The sequence below is a fragment of the Budorcas taxicolor genome, chromosome 1 (assembly GCF_023091745.1).
Source record: "Budorcas taxicolor isolate Tak-1 chromosome 1, Takin1.1, whole genome shotgun sequence".
NCBI lineage: Eukaryota > Metazoa > Chordata > Mammalia > Artiodactyla > Bovidae > Budorcas > Budorcas taxicolor.
Window position 1 is genome coordinate 68523812 of NC_068910.1, and position 26047 is coordinate 68549858.

The 26047-nt window shown below is 44.1% G+C and overlaps 2 protein-coding genes across 3 annotated transcripts in view; one reads left to right on the forward strand and one right to left on the reverse strand.

Annotated features, from left to right (window-relative positions):
* SCAF4 (SR-related CTD associated factor 4) overlaps window positions 1-10538 on the forward strand; it is a 58709-nt gene extending 48171 nt beyond the window's left edge. For both annotated transcript variants that reach the window (XM_052646388.1, XM_052646468.1), the window contains exon 20: window positions 9284-10538. In XM_052646388.1, the coding sequence (XP_052502348.1) occupies window positions 9284-10221 (938 nt within the window). In that variant the 3' untranslated portion in view covers window positions 10222-10538. The remainder of the gene's footprint in view (window positions 1-9283) is intronic.
* A 2675-nt stretch (window positions 10539-13213) lies between these two features.
* Window positions 13214-22007, reverse strand: SOD1 (superoxide dismutase 1). The gene is made up of 5 exons (XM_052638132.1): window positions 21846-22007; window positions 17824-17914; window positions 16011-16080; window positions 15067-15184; window positions 13214-13636 (listed from the first exon to the last, which is right to left on the reverse strand). Exons 1-5 carry the CDS (start codon window positions 21915-21917, stop codon window positions 13529-13531), a joined length of 459 nt encoding a protein of 152 aa, XP_052494092.1. The 5' UTR covers window positions 21918-22007; the 3' UTR covers window positions 13214-13528.
* Between the last annotated feature and the right edge of the window lie 4040 nt (window positions 22008-26047).

Genomic DNA, 26047 nt, shown 5'->3' on the forward strand with positions numbered 1-26047 from the left:
CTTTTGGGGCGTAAGGTAGGTAGGAGGGACAGAAACTCTGGGCTCTAGATTGATTTTTGGTAGACAAGGATAATGCTGTGAAGAATTGCAGGTAAGATTTTTTCCAGATAACACTGAAAATTACGGATGATCTCATTCAGTGATGGATTACCAGTATATCCCAGACTTCTTGAGTCCAGTAATACAACTCTTAACTCTAAGTTACATCTGTTATGCTTTTGTATACAAACTGAAATTCTAAAAAAAAACTATAAAAGATCTGTAGGAAAATTGACCAAACCTTATTCTAGATTATTTTGTGAAAAAAAATAAGAAGTCATTTTTAAGACATAATGGTTTCTGGTTTTTTTTTTTCATTTAAAATTAGGGTTTTCGTGTCCTATGCCATGCTAAAAATAGATATACATCTTAGTGTACTTACACTATATATTATTGAAACTCAAATTTCTTTTAAGTCTTTGCTACCATTCCTTTTTTTTTTTTTTTGGTGTAGTAATGTATAATGCAATCTAACATGTGCTTTCTCTCTCATTCTTTGAAAACTAGCTCATTTTTTTCATTCTCCCCAGCTCCCAACACAGTACCTGCTAGAAGAATCACCTGGGAGTCTCTTCAGAATAATTATGCCCTAATTATTACTAATTGGTGAATCTAGGCAAAGGTACAACATGTTTGGGTTGTACTATTATTTCAGTTTCCTAAAGGTCTGTAGTTTAAAAGAAAAAAAGACAGCTTTCAATGGTTCAACAAACATATCTGTATGCCTAGAGGCTCTCAGGGCGTTGATGGGAGAGATGAGAGTGGCTGGTATATCTTTTTCCTTGTGTGAACAGATTTCGAATTAGGTTCATGCACAGTGCCACAGTGGCATTCTTTTGGAATCATAAAAGGTGAAACTGCGACTGGGAGCGGAAAAGGAGGTTGTGAAAGAACATTGCAGCTTTCCTCAAAATAAATTTCAGGTCTTCATAGGTAAGGAAAGAGACCGCCCTGGGGAGAGACTGTTTTTGCCCCCTGAGAGGTATCTTTGTCTGTGAGTTTAGTTGTCAGTTTATGCCACCACCATACATTCATATGTTCAACATGTTTACTCCCAATACCTACTGTGGACCAGGCACCGTTCAGGGTACTAGAGATACCTGAATGACAAGAGAAGGCCTATCTTCCTGGAGCTTACATTCTAGCAGGGACTTAGATAATAAGTAAACTAATAATTTCACATGGAGATATTCTTGTGAAGAGAGTAAAGCAGAGAACGGGACTGGAGGAATGTCGTGTCAAGTGTGCTGTTCTGAATAAAATGGCTGGAGAAGGCTTCTGAGGAGGTAATACAGAGAGAAATAATAAGAGGAAAGAGTCGTGTAGATGCAGAGGAAGAGCATCTCATTTAGAGAAGACAGAAGGGGAGCTTGGACTGAGAACAAACTGCAGAAGGCTGTAGGGCTGGAACAAGGTGAACATAAGAGCAGCCATGATGAGTTCAGAGCCAGTTATCAAGGGTCAGTCGAGAGTGCAACAGCAAGTGTAGGTGTGAACACTGTTGTGAACTGGTTTTCATTTTTCAAAGGATTGTATATGGCCATTCTGGAGAAAGCAAACTGCAAGAGTTGGTAAGAGTGGAATGAGGGGACTATTTTGGATGAAAATAGAGCCTTCAAAGTGACTCTCTTACTTACATACGTGAGAGAAGAGCCAAGAATGACTACGTTTTGTTCTTTGTTTTTTTTAACCTGAGCATTTGGTAGTGTAATTGCCATTCCTGAAATGGGAAAATCTCAAAGAGGAGTGGGTTTAGGGTGAGGCTGTCAAGCTAAATTTGTTGGATGTTTTGAGATAGAGATGCAGATGTCAGCTAAACAACTGGTAAAGATAAGTTCTGGTGTTGTCAACAAATATAAATGACATTTACAGCCACCAGTCGTGAAATTACCTAGGGAGGGGATATAGTGCGAGGGATGAGCCCAGGAATACTGCAGCATTTAGCAGTTGAAAATACGGTACAGAGAACTAAGAGTTTGTATATATCAACCATTTAAGCCTTAAAATCCTTTGAAGTCAACACAGTTATCCCCATTTCGTAGCTAGGGCGTAAGAGGCATAAAGAGATGAAGTAACCTGTCCGAGGTCACAGCTCCTTGTGGCAGTGCCTGGAATTCAAGGTACCCTTGTTCCAACCCCTGTGCTTTTAGCCACTGTCCTGTACTGTTCCATCCAGCAAAGGCACAGCCAGGGAGCTAGGAAACAGTAGAGGGAGGTACTCTGGAAGCTGAGTAAAGAAAGTTCCTACGGAGGAGGGGAGACAGCAACCATCAGAGGCCATTGTTGGGTCAAAGAGGAGCGCTGAGACTTGCCAACTGGTTTTAGCAAAATGAAACCTGGGTGACTTTGGAAAATGTGGTTTTATTGGAGTGATGGGTTCAAAAGCCTGTATAAGGATATGTATAGGAGAGAATGAGCGATGAGGCCATGGTGCAGTGATTCTGGACATCTTACTCTGAGGAGATGTGCCATATGGGGGAACATTAAAATGGCGGTGAGAGCTGAGGGGAGATCCACAGTGAGGGAGGGTTTGTTTTTTTTTTTAATTTCTAAAAGATGGACAAAACTCCAGCATGTTATTACTGGAAAACCCGGGAGAGGGGAAATTTTTGATGCAACAAAGAAGAGAGATTTGCTAGGTTGATATTCTTACGTAGATGAGAGGGGGGCCTAGATTTGGGGTTTGAGTGTGGGGCTTCATTTAGCCTTTGGAACACATGTTCCAAACATGTTCACAGACGGAAGGAGCAATACGGATACAGGTGCAGGTAAAGGGTAGGTTTGGTGGTAGGTGGGTGGATGAAAAAGTCTTTCTAAATGCCTTTTTTTTTTTAATGCTATACCAACTAGGATAAATAAAACATATCCATTTAACATTACTTGGTAATGAAAAGAAATGAAGTACTTATACATGCTATAACATGGATGGGCCTTGAAAAGATAAGCTAAGTGAAAGAATCCAGTCACAAAGGGTCGCGTATTGTATGATTCCACTTACATGAAATGTCCAGAATAGCCAAGTCCACAGAGACAGATGGAATGTTGGTTGCCTGGAGGTTGGGGGAAATGGGGAATGGTAGTTAATGAATACAGGGTTTCTTTTTGAGATGATAAAAATTGTTCTAAAATTTATTTTGATGGTCGCCCAACTCTGAATATATTTTAAAAAACATTGAACTACACCCTTTACATGGGTGAATTGTAGGCTATATGAATTTTACCTCCCAGAAGCTATATAAAACCAACCAGGCAAGAGCAGACAATTAAGGAAAAACAGGAACATTTGAAACATCCCTAGAAGCATAAGAATGTGAATTGACTCCGGAAATTAGAATTGCTGGCCAGGATTAAGGGAGCATTTGTGGTTGTAGTTAAAATAAAATGAGGCCAGTCAGCATGTTGGGGGTGGTGCCCAGCCATATTCAGGGGCAGATTAGGTAGAAGAGTTCCATTTAAAACCAATTTCCAAGCAGCGTGGTGAGGGAGAACCATGGACTCCCAAGACAGGTAAGGAGGAAAGGAAAGACGTGAGCGGCATGGGGAACATGATCCTAGTGGGATTAATGGTTGTTTGGGGTACTTGAAAATGAGAATTCAGAAGTAACGAAGTTGCTTCTGATGAAAAGTCCAGGACTTCCCAGAGGCATTGGCTGTGGTAGATGAAAGACAAGATGATTGGTGGAGAAGAGGCAGAACCACCATCCTTTCTGCTGATTGGCCTTTTCAGATGTTCCCTCTGCCCTTCCTCCCCTTGCTGTCCCCCATTTCCTTCTTCACATAGCAAATCCTTGCTTTTTTAAAAAAGAAAAAATCCAACTTAAATTTACATCATCTGTGAAAGAATACAAGTAACACATTCAGCTGGTCTCTGCCACAGTAAATAAGTCAAGCCTTATTCTTCTGAGATTTCAAGGTCCACACTGGTCTCCAACCATATCAACCTTCCCCTGCCACACCACCCCTTTAGCTTTTTAACATACTTGTTTCTTATTTCCCATGATTACCAACATCTTTGCTATAGAAAGCAGTGGCATCTCTCTATTCTTGATATTTGTTTTTTAGTTGTGGAACAGTTGAGGGCTTTTTGACTCATAGGAAATAGCCTTGGCTATTTAAACTCCAATGAGTTTCTTCCCTAGTAGCTTGGACGGTAAAGAATCCACCTGCAATGCAGGAGACCCGAGTTCGATCTCTGGGTCAGGAGGACCCCCTGGAGGAGGGTATGGCAACCCACTCCAGTATTATTGCCTGGAAAATTCCATGGACAGGGGAGCCTGGCGGGCTACAATTCATGGGGTCGCAAAGAGTCTGACATGACTGAAGTGACTTAGCACACACGCACGAGTTTCTTCTACTTGAATTTAAATAATTTGTCTGCCTTAAAATCTTGCTGTATTAGAAAATTTGGGGTTTTCTATGTACTGTGCTGTTTCCCCAGGTCTGAATTCCTCCCTTTTTTGTTTCATCCCTATTCTGGATAAGTTAGCACCCTGACTGCTAATCTTCTGAGCTCTATACATTTAATCAATCTCTTGAGCACATTTCCATCAGGCGTAGCCCAGGCCTCTCCAACCCTCGGTGTTACCATGTGAAGTTTGTCATCTGTCTCCAAAAATTGCTTCTGTTATTAAATTTCTGCATTGCATAGATGCCTCCATCCTCTCGTTCAAAGCAGAGAGCTCTTTGCCCCCAGCTCTTCGATTCTGCCTGTGCTGCTGTTGAAAAGCTTAAATGTTCCTCCTTCTCTTATCACCTTTTTCAGTCGTCTCTCACCTCTGTTTCCTGGATCCTTGAAATAAGAGCCTCACTACTCTCTAATATCCTCCCTCCTCCCCCTTCTTGCTTTCCTGAAAGATGGATCTTTCAAAAATGAACATAGGACCATCCCTGCTAAAAATCCCTGTGTGGTTTTCCCACCATTCTAGATCAGTCCAAGTTCCTTACTACGCATCGAAGACCTGGATTGCCCCAGCCTACCTTGTTCAGCTTCACACATCTCATCTTTTTTCTTTCTCTAATTTTTAATTGATAGCGATTTGTACAGATTCTAGCTGCTTCAATAATAAACCTCACCTTCTCTCCTCGATTTTCATTCAAAAGACATTCTGCTGCAGTAACAGCACACTTTACTGCTTGAGCTTGCTAATAGGCCTTTTCAAAAGCGCCATCCTCTTGATGGTTAATATCCTTCCTTCGTAATGTTGGCCTGAATATTTTCCCCTGCTGTTGACACCTAATTCAGACATCTCATGGGACTTGTGCTCACTTTCACACACGCCAACTTTTACCAGGTTTACTCTTGTCACCATACTAGTGTGCGCCATCTCCTGTAGCAATTAACATTTGTCTACTAGGCTATATTCTGTTTGGAGGAAAGGATTATTATTTTTAGTCCTTATATCCCCAGCACATGCTTCCCTGGTGGCCAAGTGGTAAAGAATCCACCTGCCAATGCAGGTTTGATCCCTGGGTCGGGAAGTTCCCCTGGAGAACGAAATGGCAACCCACTCCAGTTTTCTTGCCTGAGGTGCCTGGCAGGCAACAGTCCACAGGGTCGACACAGGTTGGGACACAACTTAGCGACTAAAGAACAACATCCCCAGCACAGTAAATGTGTTAACAATGTAAAAAAAGCTTCAATGTTCAACATATATATGGGTGAATTTTTTTTTTTTTTTGAAGTTTGTAACTCTGGAAAACTTGTCCGTGGTATATTGCACATCAAACTTTGAAATAAAATGAATAATTGCTTTGAATGTCCTTTAGACCTGGGTAACTCACTGCATATTCCACTGGTATGTGTATAACATCAGCTTTCTTAATAAAAATGAAATTCAGCTGTTATCCCTATCAGGGGCTTATACCACCTGATATGTTTTTTTAATCAAATGTAACTTTAATTAAAAGCAGTACTTTTTTGTTCACTGCAAACAACAGATGAGCAAAAGAAATCTGTATTTCTACCACTTGTGTATTTTGAAGGCCAACATTTGGTACTATGGAAATACTGTCAGGGGAGTTTGTACTTTGTTGGCCCATAAAGAGTTAAAGGGAAATCAGCTTATTTATGAAAGAGGAAAAGTATTTGAATGTATAATATTTTAAGTAAATCCCAAATACAAATATCCACATAGGTTGGATAGATAAATTCGGCTTTTTTTTTTTTTCTTTATAAAAATATGCTTTGGGCAATTTCCCTGGTGGTCCAGTTGTTAGGACTCTGCATTCACTGCCATGGACTCTGGTTCAATACCTTGTTGGGGAACTAAGATCCCAAAAGCCTCATGTTGTGGCCAAAAATTAAAAATATTTTTTTTTTAAGTGTCTGTAGGATGTTTCATTATATGGGACTTCCCTGGTGGTCCAGTGGCTAAGACTTCACTCTCCCAGTGCAGGGGCTTGGAGTTCAGCCCCTGGTCAGGGTGCTAGATCCCACATGCCACAATAAAGATCCTGTTAGACAAAATAAATATTAAAAGATATATGTATGCATGTGCTGTGAAAGCTAACCCTGTTAAGTCAATATGTACCCTCAGATGCATGTTACAAAGAACTTAGAAATGCGTTCCTAGACATAGGTTTATATTTTACAAAGAATCATTGCCCATTTGATCTCTGTACAAAGATTGAGGTTGGCCTTTGGCAGCTGTCAAATTGGTAGTTGAGGAACCCATCAGTATTCCCATTGTCCTGGAAAGATCTGTTTCCTCTTAAAGATTCATCTGAACTTAATTCTTTTGTTAAAATAAGATACTTTTAACCCCTTCCCCATCTCTCAAGTGTAATTTAAAACTTGCTATTGGTCCCTTGAGCTTATAGTTTGCTACTAGAATGTGCCACACCAAGTCTTTTAACAGAGTAAACATTTATCATTTTTATCCTTGAGTAAAAGCTGGTGGGAAAGGAAAATTTTATTTAGGTGCTTCTGTATATGATAAACTATTGAAAGAGGCTGTACATGGGTACATATATTTTATATTGCTTGTTTTAAGTCCACAAGTGTTGGTACTGTATGATTTCTTTAAAAAGTGGGAGCAAGGAAATACGTTAGATGCCAGTTGTCTCACTATATGGTACAGTCTCAGTAAATGTACACTAAATGGCATCAAGAAAGTTTGCTGTGAATTTCATATCACTCTGAGGTAGAGTATAAGTGTGAAGAGTCTATGAAGGGATGAGGTCTTTACCTCATTCATCCAGTTCATTTGTGGCTTTTCATTATGGTAATTAACATTTTCTTCGGCCTGATTACATGGAAGCTTAATTTCTTTCAATTACCAAACTGCTTGACTCTAAACTGTGGTGGATATTGGGGGACCAAGAGAGGCTAATAAGATCTTAATGATCAGAAATATAAAACATGGTGTTTTTGCAAAGTGAAATACTTAGTGTTAGGATATTTACCATCTGTCAAAATAGATATATAGAATAATAACTTCAGCACTTAGCGATGTGCCAAGCTCTGAGCTCATGCTTATGTTTTATCCCATTTAATATCAGCAAAAAGCAGGTATTATTCCTATTTCTGAGGCATGTGTCCAGAGTCACTCCTGTGTGAGGTTTTTTTTCACCAAATGTTTCTCTTCAAGCATTTAAAAGAAGATACTCTAAGTAAAGCGATAAGAGTTACAACTTCATGTTAAGAGTTATAACTGATACACGTACATTTTCAGTCCACTCTTTTTAGTTCCTAAGTCTAGCAGAGTAGTATTGGACCATATGTTCGGAGGAGCAAAAACTGAAGTAGAAATTCTTGTCTTCCATGTTAGTAATAATTATGTATACAGAAAGTCTATTGTGAGGATTTAGTAGGACTTCCTTAAATGTTTGCTAAAGTGAGTGGGAGGAAGGGATTGAAACTGTAAACATGAAAGAACAAGATGTTGGGGATGGGGGAGAGATGAGAAAGTGCTGGGTGTGCTTTCAGGTTATTTTCCTGTCAGCGTTGCCCAAGCGTTTCTCTCACCATTGCCACTTGAGTCACAGCCTACAACTTGGCAAAGACATCTCTGCAGTGTGTGAGTAGACGGCACCTTCTGATCGTACCTGAACATTTTCCTTTTTAGAGAAGCTTGTTGTAATGTTAATATTTGCAGAGAAATGGGAGAGGTGGTGATACCTGTTACTTAATTAAGTTGTGAAACAAATCCTTCCTCCTTTTCTGTATCATACATGATGGGTTGAATTTGACTGTTCCACTAAAGCATAAGCAAAATGCCTCCTGTAAGTAGGAAATAAGACCAGTAGTTACTGTCACTTTCAGCGGCACTAACTTTTATCAGTCTTGCCATCTTTGGGAAAATGAATAGAAGGTGAATGGCTGAGCACTCGGCATAGTTCAGCAGTCATTTTGGCATAGCAGTTTACATGTTATGCTGTGCTTTAAAAAGAGACTCGTGAAAACAAACTCTACATTCTTGTATTGATGTTTATTTTACAAGCGTTAGTGTTTTCGATCCATGGGTTGGGAAGATCCCCTGGAGAAGGATATGGCAACACACTCCAGTATTCTTGACTGGAAAATCCCATGGACAGAGGAGCCTGGCGGGCTATACAGTTCACAGAGTCGCAAGAATTGGATACAACTTACCAACTAAACCACCACCAGTATTGCCTGAAAAATTCTAAGAGGAGCCTGGCAGGCTATAGTCCATGGGGTCACAAAGCGGCTGAGCATGTGACTACATTAACTACGTAAAGCATTTTAATGTCATAGACTCAAAGAAACCTCCCTCTTCACTGGATTTTCTGGGTCATTGACTCAGTTTTTTTCCTAATAGAAAGTCAAAGTAAGACTTAGAGTAAAAAATTTCTAAGAGTACACCTGAAATAAGTTTCAGTTGGCTCAGCTAGTTCATTGCTTTATCTCACTAGGACATAGTGCATTGTGTCTCTCAAGTATTTTGAGTGGTAAAACAACTGCTAATCAAGGCTGTGCAGAAGGACATTTTGATATACTTTTTCCAGAGTGTGGTATATTAGTCTCCTTATGTGACATATTTGGACCTCTGACTGTATTAGGTAGGTGTGTGCACATAACTTGTGTAATGTGTCTTTAGGACTGCTTGCCATGGATTGTTGCTAGGACTTCGCATTGAGCTTCTCCTGGGTAGACTGGCAAACAGTATGACGTTGGAAGATTGTGAATTTCATTTTGCTTCAAGCACCACAGGAAACGGATGAAAACAGAATATGCCATCTCTGTGTTGCTTTATTTACAGTCTCATTTTTATTGCCTCATCAGGTACCCAAGGAGTTGCACCAGGTCCCGTCATTGGGCTCCAGGCCCCATCCACCGGTCTCCTTGGTGCCCGACCTGGCATGATCCCACTCCAGCGCCCGCCAGGAATGCCTCCACCTCACTTACAGCGGTTTCCCTTGATGCCACCTCGGCCCATGCCTCCACACATGATGCACCGAGGTCCACCACCAGGCCCGGGGGGCTTCGGAATGCCTCCACCACATGGAATGAAAGGCCCATTCCCACCCCATGGCCCCTTCGTCAGGCCTGGCGGGATGCCAGGGCTCGGGGGCCCGGGGCCAGGCCCAGGGGGTCCTGAGGACCGAGACGGAAGGCAGCCGCCACCACAGCAGCAACAGCAGCAGCCACCTGCACAGCCGCCGCCGCAGCAGCCGCCGCCAGCCCAGCAGCCGCCGCCCGCTCAGCAGCAGCCACAGCCGTTCAGAAATGACGGCAGGCAGCAGCAGTTCAATTCAGGTAGAGACCAAGAAAGATTTGGAAGAAGATCCTTTGGAAATAGGGTGGAGAATGACCGGGAACGGTACGGGAACCGTAATGATGATCGAGAGAATAGTAACCGTGAGAGGAGAGAGTGGGGAAGGAGGAGCCCCGACCGGGACAGGCACAGAGACTTGGAAGACAGGAATAGACGCTCTAGCGGGCATCGAGACAGAGAGAGAGATTCTAGAGATAGAGAGTCTCGTAGAGAGAAGGAAGAAAACCGAGGCAAGGAGAAGCCCGAGGTGACAGACAGGGCAGGCAGTAACAAGACCGCGGAACCTCCCATTAGCCAAGCGGGAAGCGTAGACACTGTTTCAGAACTTCCTAAGGGGGAGCCTGGGCCTGCAGTCGCAAAGCCTTCTGAAGAGTTACCTGCTGAGGCTACCTCATCCGTCAACCCCGAGAAGGACCCCGGCTCAGCAGCAGAGGCTCCTCGTTAAGAGAGACTGGGATCTGTCAGATATGACGGCGACACAGGAGGGTAGGGCTTGGGGTGTACAGATGCTGTATTATACGTGCTCCCGCTATGTCACAGCCCCGCAGTAGTTGGTGGGAGCTGTAAGCAATTTGATTGCTTCCCTTCTATTTAAAAATAGCCACAAAATAACAACAAAAAAAATACTGAAAATATGAATAAATATTACCCTTTTTGCTGTAACTTTTTAAAAGTTTTGACTTTAAAAAGTTTACAAATCGTAATTAGAAGTGCTCTCTATTTTTTTTTTTTTTTTAATTTAAGACAAGGTAACGGTGAAAGCTCCTCAAAAAACAATAGGGATGTTTTTAATAAACTCTATTTTCGTAACAAACTTTAATGTGTGCTATTCTTCCTACACTGCATTAAGGTGGAAAAGGACTGTTCATCAAAGTTTGAGTGGTTAATGCTGTATTAGTCTAAATTAGACTTGTTAATTTGATGGAAACAGACATCTTTATGTAGTTATTTTCAAACACTTCATCTGTAATATTTTTGATTCTTAGCATTTCATTCAGACTGCAAAGGTTAGTGGTTTTAATGTTAACTGAAAAGCTTGTGAGTTTTGGGATTCAATCAAGGTGTTCTCCCCCTCCCCGCCCCCCACCCATTGGCTTTGTGGTAAATGTTGCCCTAAATAATTGATAAATTCTTTGCTAAGGGAACATTGGACCCCAACATTACCAATTGTACTATAAATTATTGCCTGGGTATTACTTCTTTAGAAGGCTGGTGGTTTTTCTTTTCATCCCATTAAATTTTTCAAAAAGGTTAAAGAAAATCAAGGTTATTGTCTGCAGCTTTAAAAGCTTTTTGTCTCATCTGTTTAAGAACTTAAATGCAGCCCCCACTGTTTCTGTAAGCCTTGCCTGTTGCCTCTCTTTTCCCCTGCTGAGCAGAGGTAAACTGAGCTTTTTACCCCTGCAAAGTACTCGCTCTTCTTTAAAATAATTGGGTTAACTAGGAAAAACAGTTGTGAGTTATCCCAGAACTATTACATGAGGACATTCAAGGGGAAATCAAACCTGTACCTGAAGTACTACAGAAAAGCGGTTACATAAAGCTGCTGAGCTAGTGCCAAGGAAAAGACCAGCCGTTAACCCAAGTATTCATGGCCTTGAAGCTCTTTTCTCCTTAAATTATGTATCTAAACTCCTAGTTTGTGTGCTGAACAGATTCTTTACCCTCATCCCGAGGCAAAGCTGATTTGGTTTTGAGTTTTCTGCAGCAAGATCCTTAATGGGTGGTGGGGGGAAATGTATGTAGGGCAACCTTTGGAAAACAAGAGAAAATCCTGTTTCACATATGTAGACTTGAGTTACAAGCTTACCCCGGTGTATGTTGGCCCACTGAGTTTAAAAGTCCTAGCTGAAACTGCTTCTGGAAATACACATCTGATTAGTGTTTGGGTTTCAAGGAAACAGTCCAGTATTTCTAATCGAAAGTATTAAGGTCACCCTATTTGCTCATGACAAAACCCCAGAAGTAGTAAGTGGTAGTAATTACATTTGAGGCTTTAAAGTACACGAGCAAGTCCATTTATGTAACAGACTACCTTATGAAATGTTAGTGTTGGTTTTTAAGTTCCTACCTGATGGTCATCTTAACTGTTAATTTGTGAGCATACTGTTATCACCAACTTAAAACTTTGAATACACTACGTTTATTTTTCTAAATTAGCTTTTCCTCTCCAAGTGATCTTCACTTGCCAAAGTCCAACCAAACAGTTGCTTATTTCTGGCTTCTCTGTCAACTATCCTACAATTTTCAATTAATAAACTATAACCCACAGTCAAACCTGCGTTAAGATCAACACTTCGTTTTAAAGCATTCTTCTGTAGGCATACGTGTTTAGAGAAACAGACTTGAATTACTAACTGGGTGTAGAAATTCTTGTATTTAAACAGGCAGAACCCACAACCAAGTCATTTCTTTGCTTCCATCTTACAGTGGGTATAATGTATTTCTTCAAAGGGCATATGTGAAAGCAGGTTGTGCCAAACTCTACTGTTACTAAAAATAAAACTTAAGTGGTCAGTTCAGTTCAGTCGCGTCCGACTCTTTGCGACCCCATGAATCGCAGCAGGCCAGGCCTCCCCGTCCATCACCATCTCCCGGAGTTCAAACTCATGTCCATTGAGTTGGTGATGCCATCCAGCCATCTCACCCTGTGTCATCCCCTTCTCCTCCTGCCCCCAATCCCTCCCAGCATCAGAGTCTTTTCCAATGAGTCAACTCTTCGCATGAGGTGGCCAAAGTACTGGAGTTTCAGCTTCAGCATCATTCCTTCCAAAGAAATCCCAGGGCTGATCTCCCTGCAGTCCAAGGGACTCTCAAGAGTCTTCTCCAACACCACAGTTCAAAAGCATCAATTCTTAGGTACTCAGCCTTCTTCACAGTCCAACTCTCACATTCATACACGACTACTGGAAAAACCATAGCCTTGACTAGACGGACCTTAGTCGGCAAAGTAATGTCTCTGCTTTTGAATATGCTATCTAGGTTGGTCATAACTTTTCTTCCAAGGAGTAAGCATCTTTTAATTTCATGGTCATGGGTCTATAAAAATGGAGTATGTGCCACTTTGACAGGTAGGTAAATTAATCTTACTCTTCGCTAAGGCTGTAACTTGCCATTTACAATTTCACTAAGTTATCAAAAGGGCTCTCTCAAATTGTTAACAGCTACTTTTTAAAATAAAGTTACCACCTTAACTTCCCTGAAGCTAACGAAGAATGGCCTATTTGTCTGAGATTAAAATTCAGCTTAGTCTTAGCTAAATATACCAGTTGCTAAAATTTTAACATTTTAATGATCTCATTTAAAAACACTTTCAAAAAAAGTTCTAAGATAGTTAATACCCATCAACGTATTACTAAATCTCTTCCATTCACGCTCTATGTATGAATATCAAGTTACTTTAGAATTTCAATTTAAATACTTCAACAGGCTCAAAATACAGTGCCACAGAGAATGTTTATTGCAGGCTTGAGAGAATCGAAATTCAGACAAATGATATACATGTGATTAAGTCTGGCAAAATACAGAGATCAATGAAACAGACATTTTAATTGTGTATGAGTTTTATAAAATAATACAAATCTTTCAAGTGATCATAAGTCAGTTCTCGTTACAGGTACTTAAAGCAATTTTTAAAAAGTCACACAAATTACACTTTTTAAGTTTACAGTGTTAAATGCTTATCAAGTTAAATTTCTACAACCAGCAAGATAACACGAGTTACTAGGACTCAGACCATGCCCAGGGAATGTTTACGGGGCAATTCCAATTACACCACAGGCCAAACGACTTCCAGCGTTTCCAGTCTTTGTACTTTCTTCATTTCCACCTCTGCCCAAGTCATCTGGTTTTTCATGGACCTTTAAAAAATTTTGAGAACAAATTAACTCAGGCTATCAAGCAATTACCATCTCCTCAACAATACCCAAAAGACTTAAGAACCACTGAATACTAGAAAACACCATGTTAAAATAATCCTACTAGTAGGAAAACACACAAATATTTAATCCAGTAGTAAAAAGTAGAAGCTACTATTCTGAGCTTTTTCTTGATGATGCAGACGTAATAAAACACGAGGTTAGCAGTACTATCTCAAAAAAACATAAGAAATCCATAGAATTAGGTTACAAAGCATCCACATGCTAAATAAATCTACCATGAGAAATTTTAGTAACATCAGGGTAGACATGCTTTCATAGTACAAACTGGTTTGGGGGGAAAGGTGAACCAAAAAATATATATAAACTTATAAAAACTGTGCCTAATTAGCTACAGACCCATAAATAAGAGAGAATCCTAAAAATATCTTGAATATTCAAATGAGAATACTGGAGTGGGTTGCCATGCCCTTCTCCAAAGGATCTTCCAGATTCTGGAATCAAACCCAGGTCTCCTGCATTGCAGGCAGATTCTTTACCAACTAAGCCATGAGGGAGGCCCTAAAAATATCTTGAATATTCAAGCAGTAGCCTTTTAAATTTTGCTCATAAAACATTAAGATGGTAAAGAATCTGCCTGCAATGCAGGACACTTTGGTGCAATCCCTGGGTTGGGAGGATCCCCTGGAGGAGGGCATGGCAATCCACTCCAGTATTCTTGCCCAGAGAATCCCATGGACATAGCCTGGCAGGCTACAAGTCCAATGGTGCCACAGAGTCAGACATGGCTGAGCAACTAAGCACAGCACATCAAACACTGGTAAGTGACTTTTCTGCTTCATAACTACAAAAGGAAATTCTAAAGATAAAAAGGTGAACTGATAGGAAGTGTCTACTGAAAGTTAACTGTCCTCTGGGGGCAGGCAAAAGGGAGCCTTCAGGAGGCATTCCATAGGAACCAGATGCAGTGTGGGACAACGGCCTCCCACACGTTGAACAAGTGAAAACAACCTGCAGACATGAATGAATATTGGTACTGAGGTCCACCCCAGATTTCAGATTTCAAATGCTCTGGTTAACTGCGAGGGGGAAACCCAGTAGTGACAGAAAGCCTGGCCATTTGAAAACCAAATAAAGACAGCTTCTATTTCCATAACACAGATCTAATTAACATGATCAAAGGTAATCTGTTTTATTACTGCATCTTAGCAAAACTGGTCTTAACTGACCTTGATCATTAAATCACCTTCACTGTAACTGTCCAACAAAATAACTGCTTTTCCTAATCTGAACAAAAAGTACAATTTATATGGAAGCTTAGAAGCCAGGATTAACAATCGTTAAGTCATGAAAACATACATATCATGTGTTAGAAGAAATTTCATGCATATCCTTATCATATGAAAACTTACCACCATCGTGCGGCCAATGATGGAATATTCTCCTGAGAGTGAGATCAAGGCATCTACGATATCCACAGTGGCAACACCATTTTCGTCAGCCTTCACATTTCCCAGGTCTCCAACATGCCTAACATTGAAAAAGCAGAGGGATCAGGACTGATTTCTATCTAACTTTAGTTCATAAGCTAAATTAAAAATGGATGCGTCAGATATATAATGGTAGCTTGAGAGAGCGATACAGTCTGTATCAAATAGAATCTACTTTTCCATACTGACAAAACTTTGAAAACATACAAATTTAAAAACAAGTAACAAGATGTTTCAGACACACAGCTCTTCAAGCAAGGCTTCAAGTCTATAAAGCAACGCGCTGGAAAGACTTGGGGTGCACCCCTAACTTCAGAGGTAAAGTAAACTTAGAGGATAAACTCTAAGTTACTGAGTTATGCCTATTAATACTTGGCATGGCTAAGACAGTTATGCCCCTTGCCCTTTGATATAAACATAAATTAATCCTTGTCCTTAAAATTTATTGTTTTCCTGAAAGGCTTTCAGAAAACGAACACATACAAGGGGAGTCTCACTGAATTTTCAACATCAAATTTTTATCTACAAAGTTTCCAGTGTTTCACAATGATGTTTTAATTTTGCTAGTAGTTGACAGTACTGTCATTCATGACACTTCCTGTATTAGTTCCCTTTGACTCTTGTATTAGTTCTTTATTCAATAAACGCTACAAAACCCATATCGTTTGCAGTGTCCCCATTTGTCAATTCCTTAGCCCAGGGAGTAATGCCATTCCAGAACTCAGGGGCAAGGGGTTACGTGGAGCAACAAATTCAAGAACAGAAGTGCAATTATCTTAGCATACAATCTGCAAGTAGTAAACCATACTGACCACCCCTGCCCAAAGCCAGCGCTAATATTTCAAAAAAGAATTAAAGTCACTTACCTCTCTTCATCCTTTGGCCCACCGTGTTTTTTGGACAGAGGATTAAAGTGAGGACCTGCGCTGGTACAGCCTATTTACCAAAAAAAAAAGCAGCTAAATTATGAATCAAAATTCCGAAATAAATTCTAAAAAAGAAACTGGTCATTGCTAAAAGCCTCAACTGGAGAAAAGTACTGACCCCCAAAGTGACTTCTGGGCTAGGAACAACAGCAGCGAAGGGCAGGGAGTAGGGACAAATTCTAACCACTGCGACGCTGGTCAAGGTAACACCATTCTCGGCTTAGCTGCTTCTGCCCCGACTTGCACTTCAATGGTCCTCCTATTAAAATCCCATGATTATGATCCTACTTCCTAAGATGACAGGATACCTCCACGACAAAACACGTGTCTCCCCAGCAACACACTGCCAGACAGCTGCTGTCTGGGTCTTGGTGCTTGCGGAATATAAAGCAGCATCCTAATCCAAGGGCTGCTGCCCTGCGCGACTCTGGGCCTTCAGGCTGTACTCTGTTAAAACGGCACTCCTGAGCACCGGAGAAGAGCATTCCCATAGAACACAACTGTGGAGGCGCCTCTCTTACACGGGCCTTCACTCGCTCGCTGTCAGGTGGGGTCGGGGATGGATAAAGGCTGTGAACAGCCCCCACCCTCCCCACTCAGGGAGACGACACGCAGGTTACAGGACGTGGCAGAGTAAGTCGAAGCCAAAGAGCAGTTGCCTCCCACCACAGAGGCGGGAATGTTTTTCCTTTGGCTGCGCCAGGTCTCAGCTGCTGCACACGTGATCTCTAGTTGAGGCACGCAGGGTCCTTAGGCAGCAGCATGTGACCGCTGGGTGGCGGCCTGCACGTGGGGACTCCTCTCCCTGACCAGGCATCCAACCCAGCCCCCTGCGTTGGGAACTAGGGGGAGACCTACCCACTGGACCACCTCTTAGTCCCAGCATTTTTTATATTGTTGAAGTGGATCACATCTGACCCTTAAATCACTATTTAAAGGAACCAAATTATGGGTCATTAAAAACAGGTTCCAGCAAAATGAATTAAGTTCTCATCACAGAAGGTCGAAACACTAAGTTTACTCAAATACAGCAACTTAACCCGTAAATTTTGTTAACTTGCTTCTGATCCCAAAATGAGAAAATCAAACTCAACCCACAGGACCAACAGCTCACAGGCTATCGCCAGTCTGCCTCTCACTGCCCCCTCCCCTGCCACCCTGTCCCAACTAAGGCTCTTGTGTTGGAGCTGTGGAGCTGTTCTTCCAGGGTCATGATAAATGTGCGCCCTGCCTGTCACACCCACCCTCAACCCCCAGCTCACAAGGACCAAAGGCCACGAAGGTCAGAAAGCAGCAGTATTGTTTTCTATTGTTAAAAACATCTGAGACTCTTACATAATCAACCCATAATAAGATAAAATAAAAACATCAATTCCCCTTCCATTCCACTGAGTCAGTCACTTTTATCTCTGAGGCTGACGTGAGTAGTGCTATCGACTTTCTAAAAAATTGCTGCCAATTTTTAATGTGTGGAGGTGGCTTCCTGGATGGCTCAGCAGGCAGACAATCCACCTGCAGTGCAGGAGACACAGAAGACACGGGTTCGACCCCTGGGTAGGGAAAATCCCCTGGAGGAAATGGCAACCGCTCTGGTACTCTTGCCTGAAAAATCCCATGGACAGAGGAGCCTGGAGGGCTACAGTGCAGGGGTTGCAGAGTCAGACACGACCGAGCACCTACACACACACCCACACGCCACTAGGCTTGTCTCACTAGGTGACTGTGAATCGATCATCACCAGGACCACACCCACCTTGTGTATTGTCTCCAAACTGATGGACGTGGAATCCGTGATCACCTTCAGTCAACCCTGTAATGGATCCAGTTACGACGACTTTATCTCCCTTCAGCCAAAGAAAAGAGAGAGAAGTTTGAGAGGGCGAATGCTTCCAAGTAAAGAAAATGACTGAATTACCTTTACCACTCACAGGAAAAGTGAAAAGAACATCAACTCAGGAGTCAAAAAACCTGTGTCCAAGGTTTTTGGCTAGAAAGGCCCACCACGTTCTAGCAATGAACCCCCAGGTAGCTGCTTAACCATTCATGTGTAATGCGAGTAAGTTCTTGCTTATTATGTAAATACTTCAAATAGGTTGTGCTTGTGCGTGGCTAAGTGTATGTGCACGTATCAAACTTGTGAGCCCAACTGTCTGCACGTCATACACTTTTCAGCATATCCCTTTCTTCATGCAGACACTCTGCTGGATCATTAAACACACAGATTTGTCTTAAAAAGAAAAAAAAAAGATTCGCTGGAAATACTCAACGTGCTATCCCATGGTCCCTCTTCTCCACTCCCCAGGAGAGGAACGTTTATCAGTTTCCCACACGGATATTTTTGGTGGTACCCAGAAAATATCCTCCTCACTGCCACTGGGAAGCTGATCCTAATCTAACCAGAAGTACTGCTTTCTGGAGGCTTTTCAGGCACTGGAACCTAGATAACCTTTCCACTCCTGAGATCAAAAAGAAGGGACAATAAAACACCCAAACAGGTGAAGAAGAAAAAGAAAACCGCACTGCAATTCCAGCAAAGGCGATGGGCAATGGTACTGCATGCTACATGGACAAATCAAAGAAGTTCCTTCCACAGCTACAGAGAGATCTTAGCAACTAAAATAAAACATAACACAGCAACCACACCATACAGGAATATGAGATGGTGTTTCTGGTTTTTTAAAAAGCCAGGGCCGACAATTACAAGAGGTGTCAGGCCTTGAAGCTCTGATTTTCCACTGGCTAGGTATCACTGCTCCTGGAAAGTAGCATGGCGACTGCTGCCTCTTGTATTTCTTTTTGAAGACAGATACATTATGATTTCTCTAGGTAAAGAAAAACCCAAAATTTAATGGAAAATTCTGGAAAGAACCAAATGTGACTGTTATCCCCCAAACACGCCATGTTATCAAGAGCACAGAGAGGCAAACACACAGGCTCTTCCACGCTCCCACTCAACCGGTAATACACAGAACAGGAGAAGTTCAAGGGTAAGCGGCCTGGTACACCCTGCGGGACACGGGCTATTATCTCAAATGGGTGAAACAGGTCAGGGAAGCAGGAGGAAGGGAAACAGGCTGCAGTGTCACCCTAGGCTAACGAAGGCTCAGTAGGGGCCTTCTCCAGATAGATGATTTTCAAGACGAGCTAGGACTTCGGACTTAAGAGGTGAAAATTTCCGATTTTTGAAAACTGGAAACTAATCCAAAAATTTTAAACACTCAAAAAGCCAAGAAATACAGTTGATGGTTTATTGACAGTTTAATACATCCGCATACCCAAGGGTCTTTTACCAGGTTCAGAGAGCACCACCAAAACGGAGGTTCAGAACCCAGAAGAGGGTGCCATACAAGCTGCTCAGGGAAGCTGCAGAAACTAAGGGGGCCCGGGCTGCGGCAGGTTTCAGTTTGGCTGCTGAATCTAAGTAACACCAGGAGCTGGCTCTCAGTGGCCGGAGGGAAAGAACTCCTCAGAGGCTTCTGAGGTTCTCTAGTGGAGAACCATTTGAGATAATAGCCCGTGTCCCGCAGGGTGTACCAGGCCGCTTACCCTTGAACTTCTCCTGTTCTGTGTATTACCGGTTGAGTGGGAGCGTGGAAGAGCCTGTGTGTTTGCCTCTCTGTGCTCTTGATAACATGGCGTGTTTGGGGGATAACAGTCACATTTGGTTCTTTCCAGAATTTTCCATTAAATTTTGGGTTTTTCTTTACCTAGAGAAATCATAATGTATCTGTCTTCAAAAATCCGATGGACAGAGGAGCCTGGTAGGCAGCAGTCCATGGGGTCGCTAGGAGTTGGACACGACTGAGCGACTTCACATTCACGTTTCACTTTCATGCACTGGATAAGGAAATGGCAACCCACTCCAGTGTTCTTGCCTGGAGAATCCCAGGGACGGGGGAGCCTGGTGGACTGCCATCTATGGGGTCGCACAGAGTCGGACCCGACTGAAGCGACTCAGCAGCAGCAGAGCAATGGAGGCAAGAGAGACAAAACAGAGAGAGTCTGGCAAACGAAAAGAGCAAAACTTAGTCTAATGTCAAAAAGCCTTTTCGGAAAATTTGGAAACCACCAAAAGGAAAAAATTAAGCTCAAATATTTGTTTTCCTTGTATAAATCTCACATATAACACTTTGCATATCCTTTCATGTTTCCATAAACCACTGTAAATCTCACTGGTACCTTAAATATTCCCTCAATATTAACAAGCCAATACAATCTTCCACCCACTGGCAACCTAAGATCTGGGACAGTCTTTTCACAACATCTGTTAAAAGATGTTTCACACTCCTCACAACATCTGTGCTTCAGTATGAGTGTTTCTATACACTTAATTTTACATGATTTGTGCAGAGGTTTGTCCGATACCCTCTCAGTAACAGGCCTACCGGTAAAGAAATTTCAAAGTCACCTGACTGAAAATTTGTTTACAGGAATGCTCCAAGCACAGAAATGACAATTGGGTGCAAAGGAAATACTCTAGGCCTCCTCGAATTCTCAATCCTCCATGCACTGTTAAGAACCACTTTGGAGGCTTTAAAAACTGCAAATCTCAGACTGCACCGCCCCAGGTTCTGACGTAATCGATCCTGAGTTGAGCCCTGGAATGTCTATTTTAAAAAGCTCAGCCAGTGACTCTGGGGCTTCCCTGATGGCTCAGCGGGTAAAGAATCTGCCTGCAATTCAGGAGAGCTGGATTGATCCCTGGACTGGGAAGATCCCCTGGAGGAGGAAACGTCAACCCATTCCAGTTCCTTTTGCCTGGAGAATCCCATGGACAGAGGATCCTAACGGAGTACAGTCCATGGGGTCGCAGAGAGTTGGACACGACTGAAACGACTTTGCACCCACGCCGTGAATCTGAGTCTGCCATGCACCCAGGATTATTATCGCTCTCTAGAAAACCCCCCAAACAAGGGAGTCTGTTAGAGCTCTGGTTTTTTTGGAGCTCTGACCAGGGCCGTCTTCTCTGTCCTCAGAGCCTGACCATGACCTAGAGCAGGGTGTGTCAGCAAACTTTTCTGTAAAGGGTCACTGTTGCATACTCGTGTTTTCCTTTAAACACAAACATTAAAACAAAACAAAACTACAAAGACCTGAACAGATAAAACCACTCAGCTCGAGGGCTGTACAAACACCAACCCCGGCACGGACTGTGCGTGTGGTTTGCAGAGCCCTGAGCTGGAGCACTCGAGCTGCAAGGGAAGCCCCAAAGGGATAACGGATGCCACGAGAATCCTGGAGGCCCTGCCGCACCCCGCCACCCCCGAGATCTCAAGGACGGGTCAGGCCTCTGGACTGCGCAACTCAAGAGTCCGCAGGATGCCAGGCCCCAGACATTGACCCCGCCGAGAAAGGGGGGGCGGGGGGACATAGCCACACGGCCGCCTCAAAGAAAGGCAGGTCTCCGTCAGGGCCTGCGGACGTCGAAGGGGCGCCGCGGCAGCCGGTTCTCCTCCTCCCTCGCTTTCTCTCCGCCCTCCCCGCCCCCCCACACACAAAGGGGCCGACCGGGTGTTCCCTTCCTGCACCCCCGCCCAGGCCTCGCCTCGCACCGCCGCCGGGCTCGCCCGGTGACTCAGCACTTTGCGGCCGCGGGCGCGCGGGGGGCGGCCCGGGAGGGGGAGTGGACCGCGGACCCGCAGAACCGCGCGCCGGGGGAGGGAGGCGTGGCGAAGGCGGCACGAGGCCCGGCCGGGCCGCCCTGCCGCTCCAGGGCACAGGTTGGCGCGCACGGCCTCGCCGCTGGTCTCCCCCCTCGCCCCCGCCAGCCCTTGCCTTTGCCTCGAAGTGGATGGTGCCTTGCACCGGGCCGTCACCCTTCAGCACGCAGACGGCCTTCGTCGCCATGACTCGGGGGAAAGGCTCTGCGGCCCGGACCGCTAGGGACACCCCCACCAAGCAGAGGGCGAAACGCCGCAGAACACACGCCGACGCAAAACCGAGGCGAGCGTGCCGCCGCACTTTTATAGGGCTGGACCGCCGCGCCCCGCCCACCCTGGCCCTCAACCAATCGCCGACCACGCTCTCAGCGCGCTCCCCCGCAACGGGGAGGCCTCGGGGGGGCCCTGACGGACCAGGGGGCGGAGGCAAGGGGCGGCGTGGGGAGCCCGTCACTCAAGCGCTGCTGGCTCCCTCTGCCCTGGGGCTGTGTGAAAACGCGCAGTAAAACCTGGATGCGTGGAAAAAAAAACAACTCCCCCCAGCCTTTCTCCTCGAACGGGTGTGATCTGCGGATTGCAGTACACGAAAGTGGGACAGGGAGGTATATACGTGGCACGCCTTGAAGATATGAAGTCCCTTTGTCCGCAAATGTTAGTGAGTGATAACTGACTTTGGTCCTGACGTTGTCGCCTTTGTGTTTCACAAGTTGAGACTCTCATGCTGGGTGTTTGTGATAATTTCCATTTTTTTAAATTGCGTTGTGGCTTTCTGAGGGTCTGTAAAGACGGTGGATCTCAGTCCCGGGTCTCACCTTTTCTTCTCTGCAATTTTCTTCGTCCTAAACACAGAAGACTTACGTATTTGGTTGTCAGAATTACGTCTTTTCGAATATTTCCTGTGTGGCAAGGCCACAAACCTGAAAATGCAAAAAAAAAAAATAAAGCCAACTGATTGATTTCTATATCCCTCTGTGTTTTGTCCGCTGCCCCCAACAGTCAAGCAGAGGGGGAGAATGGGTGAATGATACCTCCATACATTTCTTAACCTTCAAGGAAGACGTTTCGTGAAACTAGCTAACAGCACAATCCACTTCTGTGGGTTTTTATTTAAAAGTATAAACATGTTTACTTGTGTGCTCAGAAATCTCTAGAAAGATGTACAGGAGACTGTGGGTGGGTACCTTTGGGAAATGCAAATTTAACTTTACTAATGTTCTCTCAAAAAATATATTTTTTTTTTTACAATGACTGTGCATTTGCTTCTCTCCTGGCTCCGATGGTAAAAAATCTGCCTGCAATGCAGGAGACCTAGGTTCACTCCCTGGGTGAGAAGGATCCCCTGGAGAAGGGAAGGGCTACCCACTCCAATATTCTTGTCTGGAGAATTCCATGGAGAGAGGAGCCTGGCCAACTGCAGTCCAGTGGGGTCTGCAAAGAGTAGGACAGGACTGAGTGACTAACACTTTCACTTTTCACTGTGCATTTGTCTGCAACAGTTTGGCTCAGAGGAGAATCCCCACCACCACCACCACCATCTGACCCCACCCCCACAAACATGCTTTTCTTGGCAAAATAGTTTGATAACCATGGGATTGCCAGGGGGCATCAAGAGAAGAATCTTCCTCTTCCCTCCTCAGCCGGCTGCCTGAGTAACAAAGATGAGTGAACTGTTTTCAGAGATGAGTTTAATTTAATCTGGAAGCATGCTTTTGACTCATCTAGAAGGCTCATTAAACCGCAGATTACTATGTTTCTGACCCAGTGGGTCTGTGGTGGGAACCTGGAATTTGCCTTTCTCCCTTGTTCACAGGGAGCTCTGATGTTGGCAATTTGAGAAATTCTGACCTGCAGGTGTTTTTCATGCCCAGTGAACTAGGCAAGTTGAGGGCAAGAGCTGGACCTACTTGACTCAAAAGAAGAGATGGGAAAAGTATACTGAAAAGAAACAGGGAGTCAAGGAGACCCAGACAGGGGCCGATGAGGGACACACCTAAGGGAGGAGAGCTCTGGCTGCTAGGGATTTCTCTTGAAATCCTCCGGTCTCCCAGTGAACTCCCAACACAATCTGCCTTTTCTTCTAATGTAGGGAGGATTTAGCTGTGGTGCTAGTGGTAAAGCCTGCCAGTGCAGGAGATGTTAGAGACCCGGGTCAGACCCCTTGGTGGTGAAGATCCCCTGGAGAAGGACATGGCAACCCACTCCAGTATTCTTGCCTGGAGAATCCCATGGACCGAGGAGCTTGGTGGGGTACAAGCTTGCTACAGTCCATGGGGCAGCAAAGAGTCGGACACACTGAAGTGACTTAACATACACACAGAGTTGTGGGGATGGTGAAATGCTGAGTGAGACCTAGTTCAAGGTCAGAGTGAAACAAGGCAGAAACTACTTCAGCCACGTCTTGGCTGCACAGGACTTATTTAATTCTACCTTTGGGCTCAAATCGTCATCTGTCACAGATACACAGTTCACTTTTTTTTATCATCCTCTTGAAAGTATACATATTTGTAATTTTGCTTGTTGTACTCAACTAGCATTTTCTAGTTAGCCTGTAAGTTGCATAAATGTGCAGATCACAGCCAAAAGGCCTTTGCCCAAGGCCAAAGTTTCTTCGGCTTCCAGGAAGTTGGAATCAGATTTCAGTTCACATGCCAACAAACTACCCCACGTGCAATGGTGCTGGGATCCGGGTTCCTCCTCTTTCGAGATAGGCAGACAAAGCCTGGGGTAGTGCCAGGGCTGTGTCAGGCAGGATTCGAGGACCCCTGAGGTTCATTCCTAGAACTACCCTCACGCACGGAGTCCCACACTTCAGAGGGCCCTGTTCTGTTCCTCCTTAGGCCGTATTTCCCCTGGGGAGAGGTGTGGAACTGAGAAGATGCTCCCATAAGAGTCTTACCCCTCCTTCTAGAACAAGGTTGTGTGTGTGTGTTAGTCACTCAGTCGTGTCCAACTCTGCAACCCCATGGACTGTAGCCCGCCAGGTTCCTCTGTGCATGGGATTCTCCAGGCAAGAATACTGGAGTGGGTTGCCATGCCCTCCTCCTGGGGAATCTTCCCGACCCAGGGATGGAACCCATCTCCTGCATTAGCAGGTGAATTCTTTACCACTGAGCCACCAGGGAAACCCACCCAGTACGTTGGACTGACTTCAAAAAGTTAATGATCAGGAAACGTGAAGATGGAGAAACAAAGACTAGCCATTGAACCGAGGAGCTGCTAGCAATTTAGACTATAAGGCAGCCACAAAGCAGTGTCACCCAGCTCCCAGGTCCCTGAAGGATGAAGGTCTGACACACGTTCCTAACTTGTTTGGTAGGAAGGAGATCCATGTGGTACAAAGGCCTCCCTTTATGCCCTTGCCCCTGTCCTGTGTTAGGGCAGGCCTATTCATTTCGACCTGGAGATTCCACGATTCTATGGCTTTGGGGTGCTCCTGCCCCCTAATCTAGTCCCAAAGGTCATGTGTGTGATCAGAGAACTCAGGTGGTTTTGAAAAGTTCAAATCCCATTGAGAGTCATTATCTCCAAGAAGTCGAGGGAATCCAAAAGGAGGTTGGGTTGTCTTGAGCCCAGGAATGTGGCTGGCATCTGACAGTCAGGATGAGGCATGCTGACGCAGAGAGACTTGAATTTTGTAGGGAATGGTGAGGACTGGGTGCCTCGGACCAGATTGCCTCATGTCCAGATGGCTCAGCAGTTTGCTGTGTGTCCTTCTGGCGTTCCTGAGCATGAAAATCAGTGCTTGGTTAAGAGTGAGCAGGTAGACCAGCTGTTCAGTCTTGCATTTCCACCCCTTTCCTCGTCTTTTCCTTTCTTAGGGTTCATTCCTCCCTTCTCTCACTTAGTTTGGGCTTCCCTCCTGGCTCTAACAGTAAAGAATCTGCCTGCAATTCGGGAGACCTGGGTTCAATCCCTGGGTCGGGAAGATCCCCTGGAGGAGGGCATGGCAACCCACTCCAGTATTCTTGCCTGGAGAATCCCCGTGGACAGAGGAGCCTGGCGGGCTGCAGTCCATGGGGTCACAAAGAGTCAGACACAACCGAGCCACTAAGCACAGCACAGCACTCCTTTATTTCTCTCCCTTTTTCCCAAAATCATTCTTTTTCTCCTGAAATCCCAAGGCAGTTCCTCCTTTACACCTTCATGGTGCTCAGTAAATAAGTAGTTTTCTTTTCATCTGCTTCACATCACACATCACAAAGGGATTATTACCAAAGCTTTTGCTGATGAAAAATATGTCTTTATATATGTGGTTAGTTGCTCATTTGTGTCTGACTCTTTGTGACCCCATGGACTGCAGCCTGCCAGGCTCCTCTG

Excerpts from the sequence above, each read along its gene's own strand:
- SOD1 (XM_052638132.1), bottom strand. The coding sequence starts at position 21,917 with ATGGCGACGAAGGCCGTCTGCGTGCTGAAGGGTGACGGCCCGGTGCAA. Across the intron at positions 15,185-16,010 it reads GGGCCAAAGGATGAAGAGAG|GCATGTTGGAGACCTGGGAA; the intron begins GTAAGTGACTTT and ends TTTCAATGTTAG. Across the intron at positions 13,637-15,066 it reads TCATTGGCCGCACGATGGTG|GTCCATGAAAAACCAGATGA; the intron begins GTAAGTTTTCAT and ends AATTTTTTAAAG.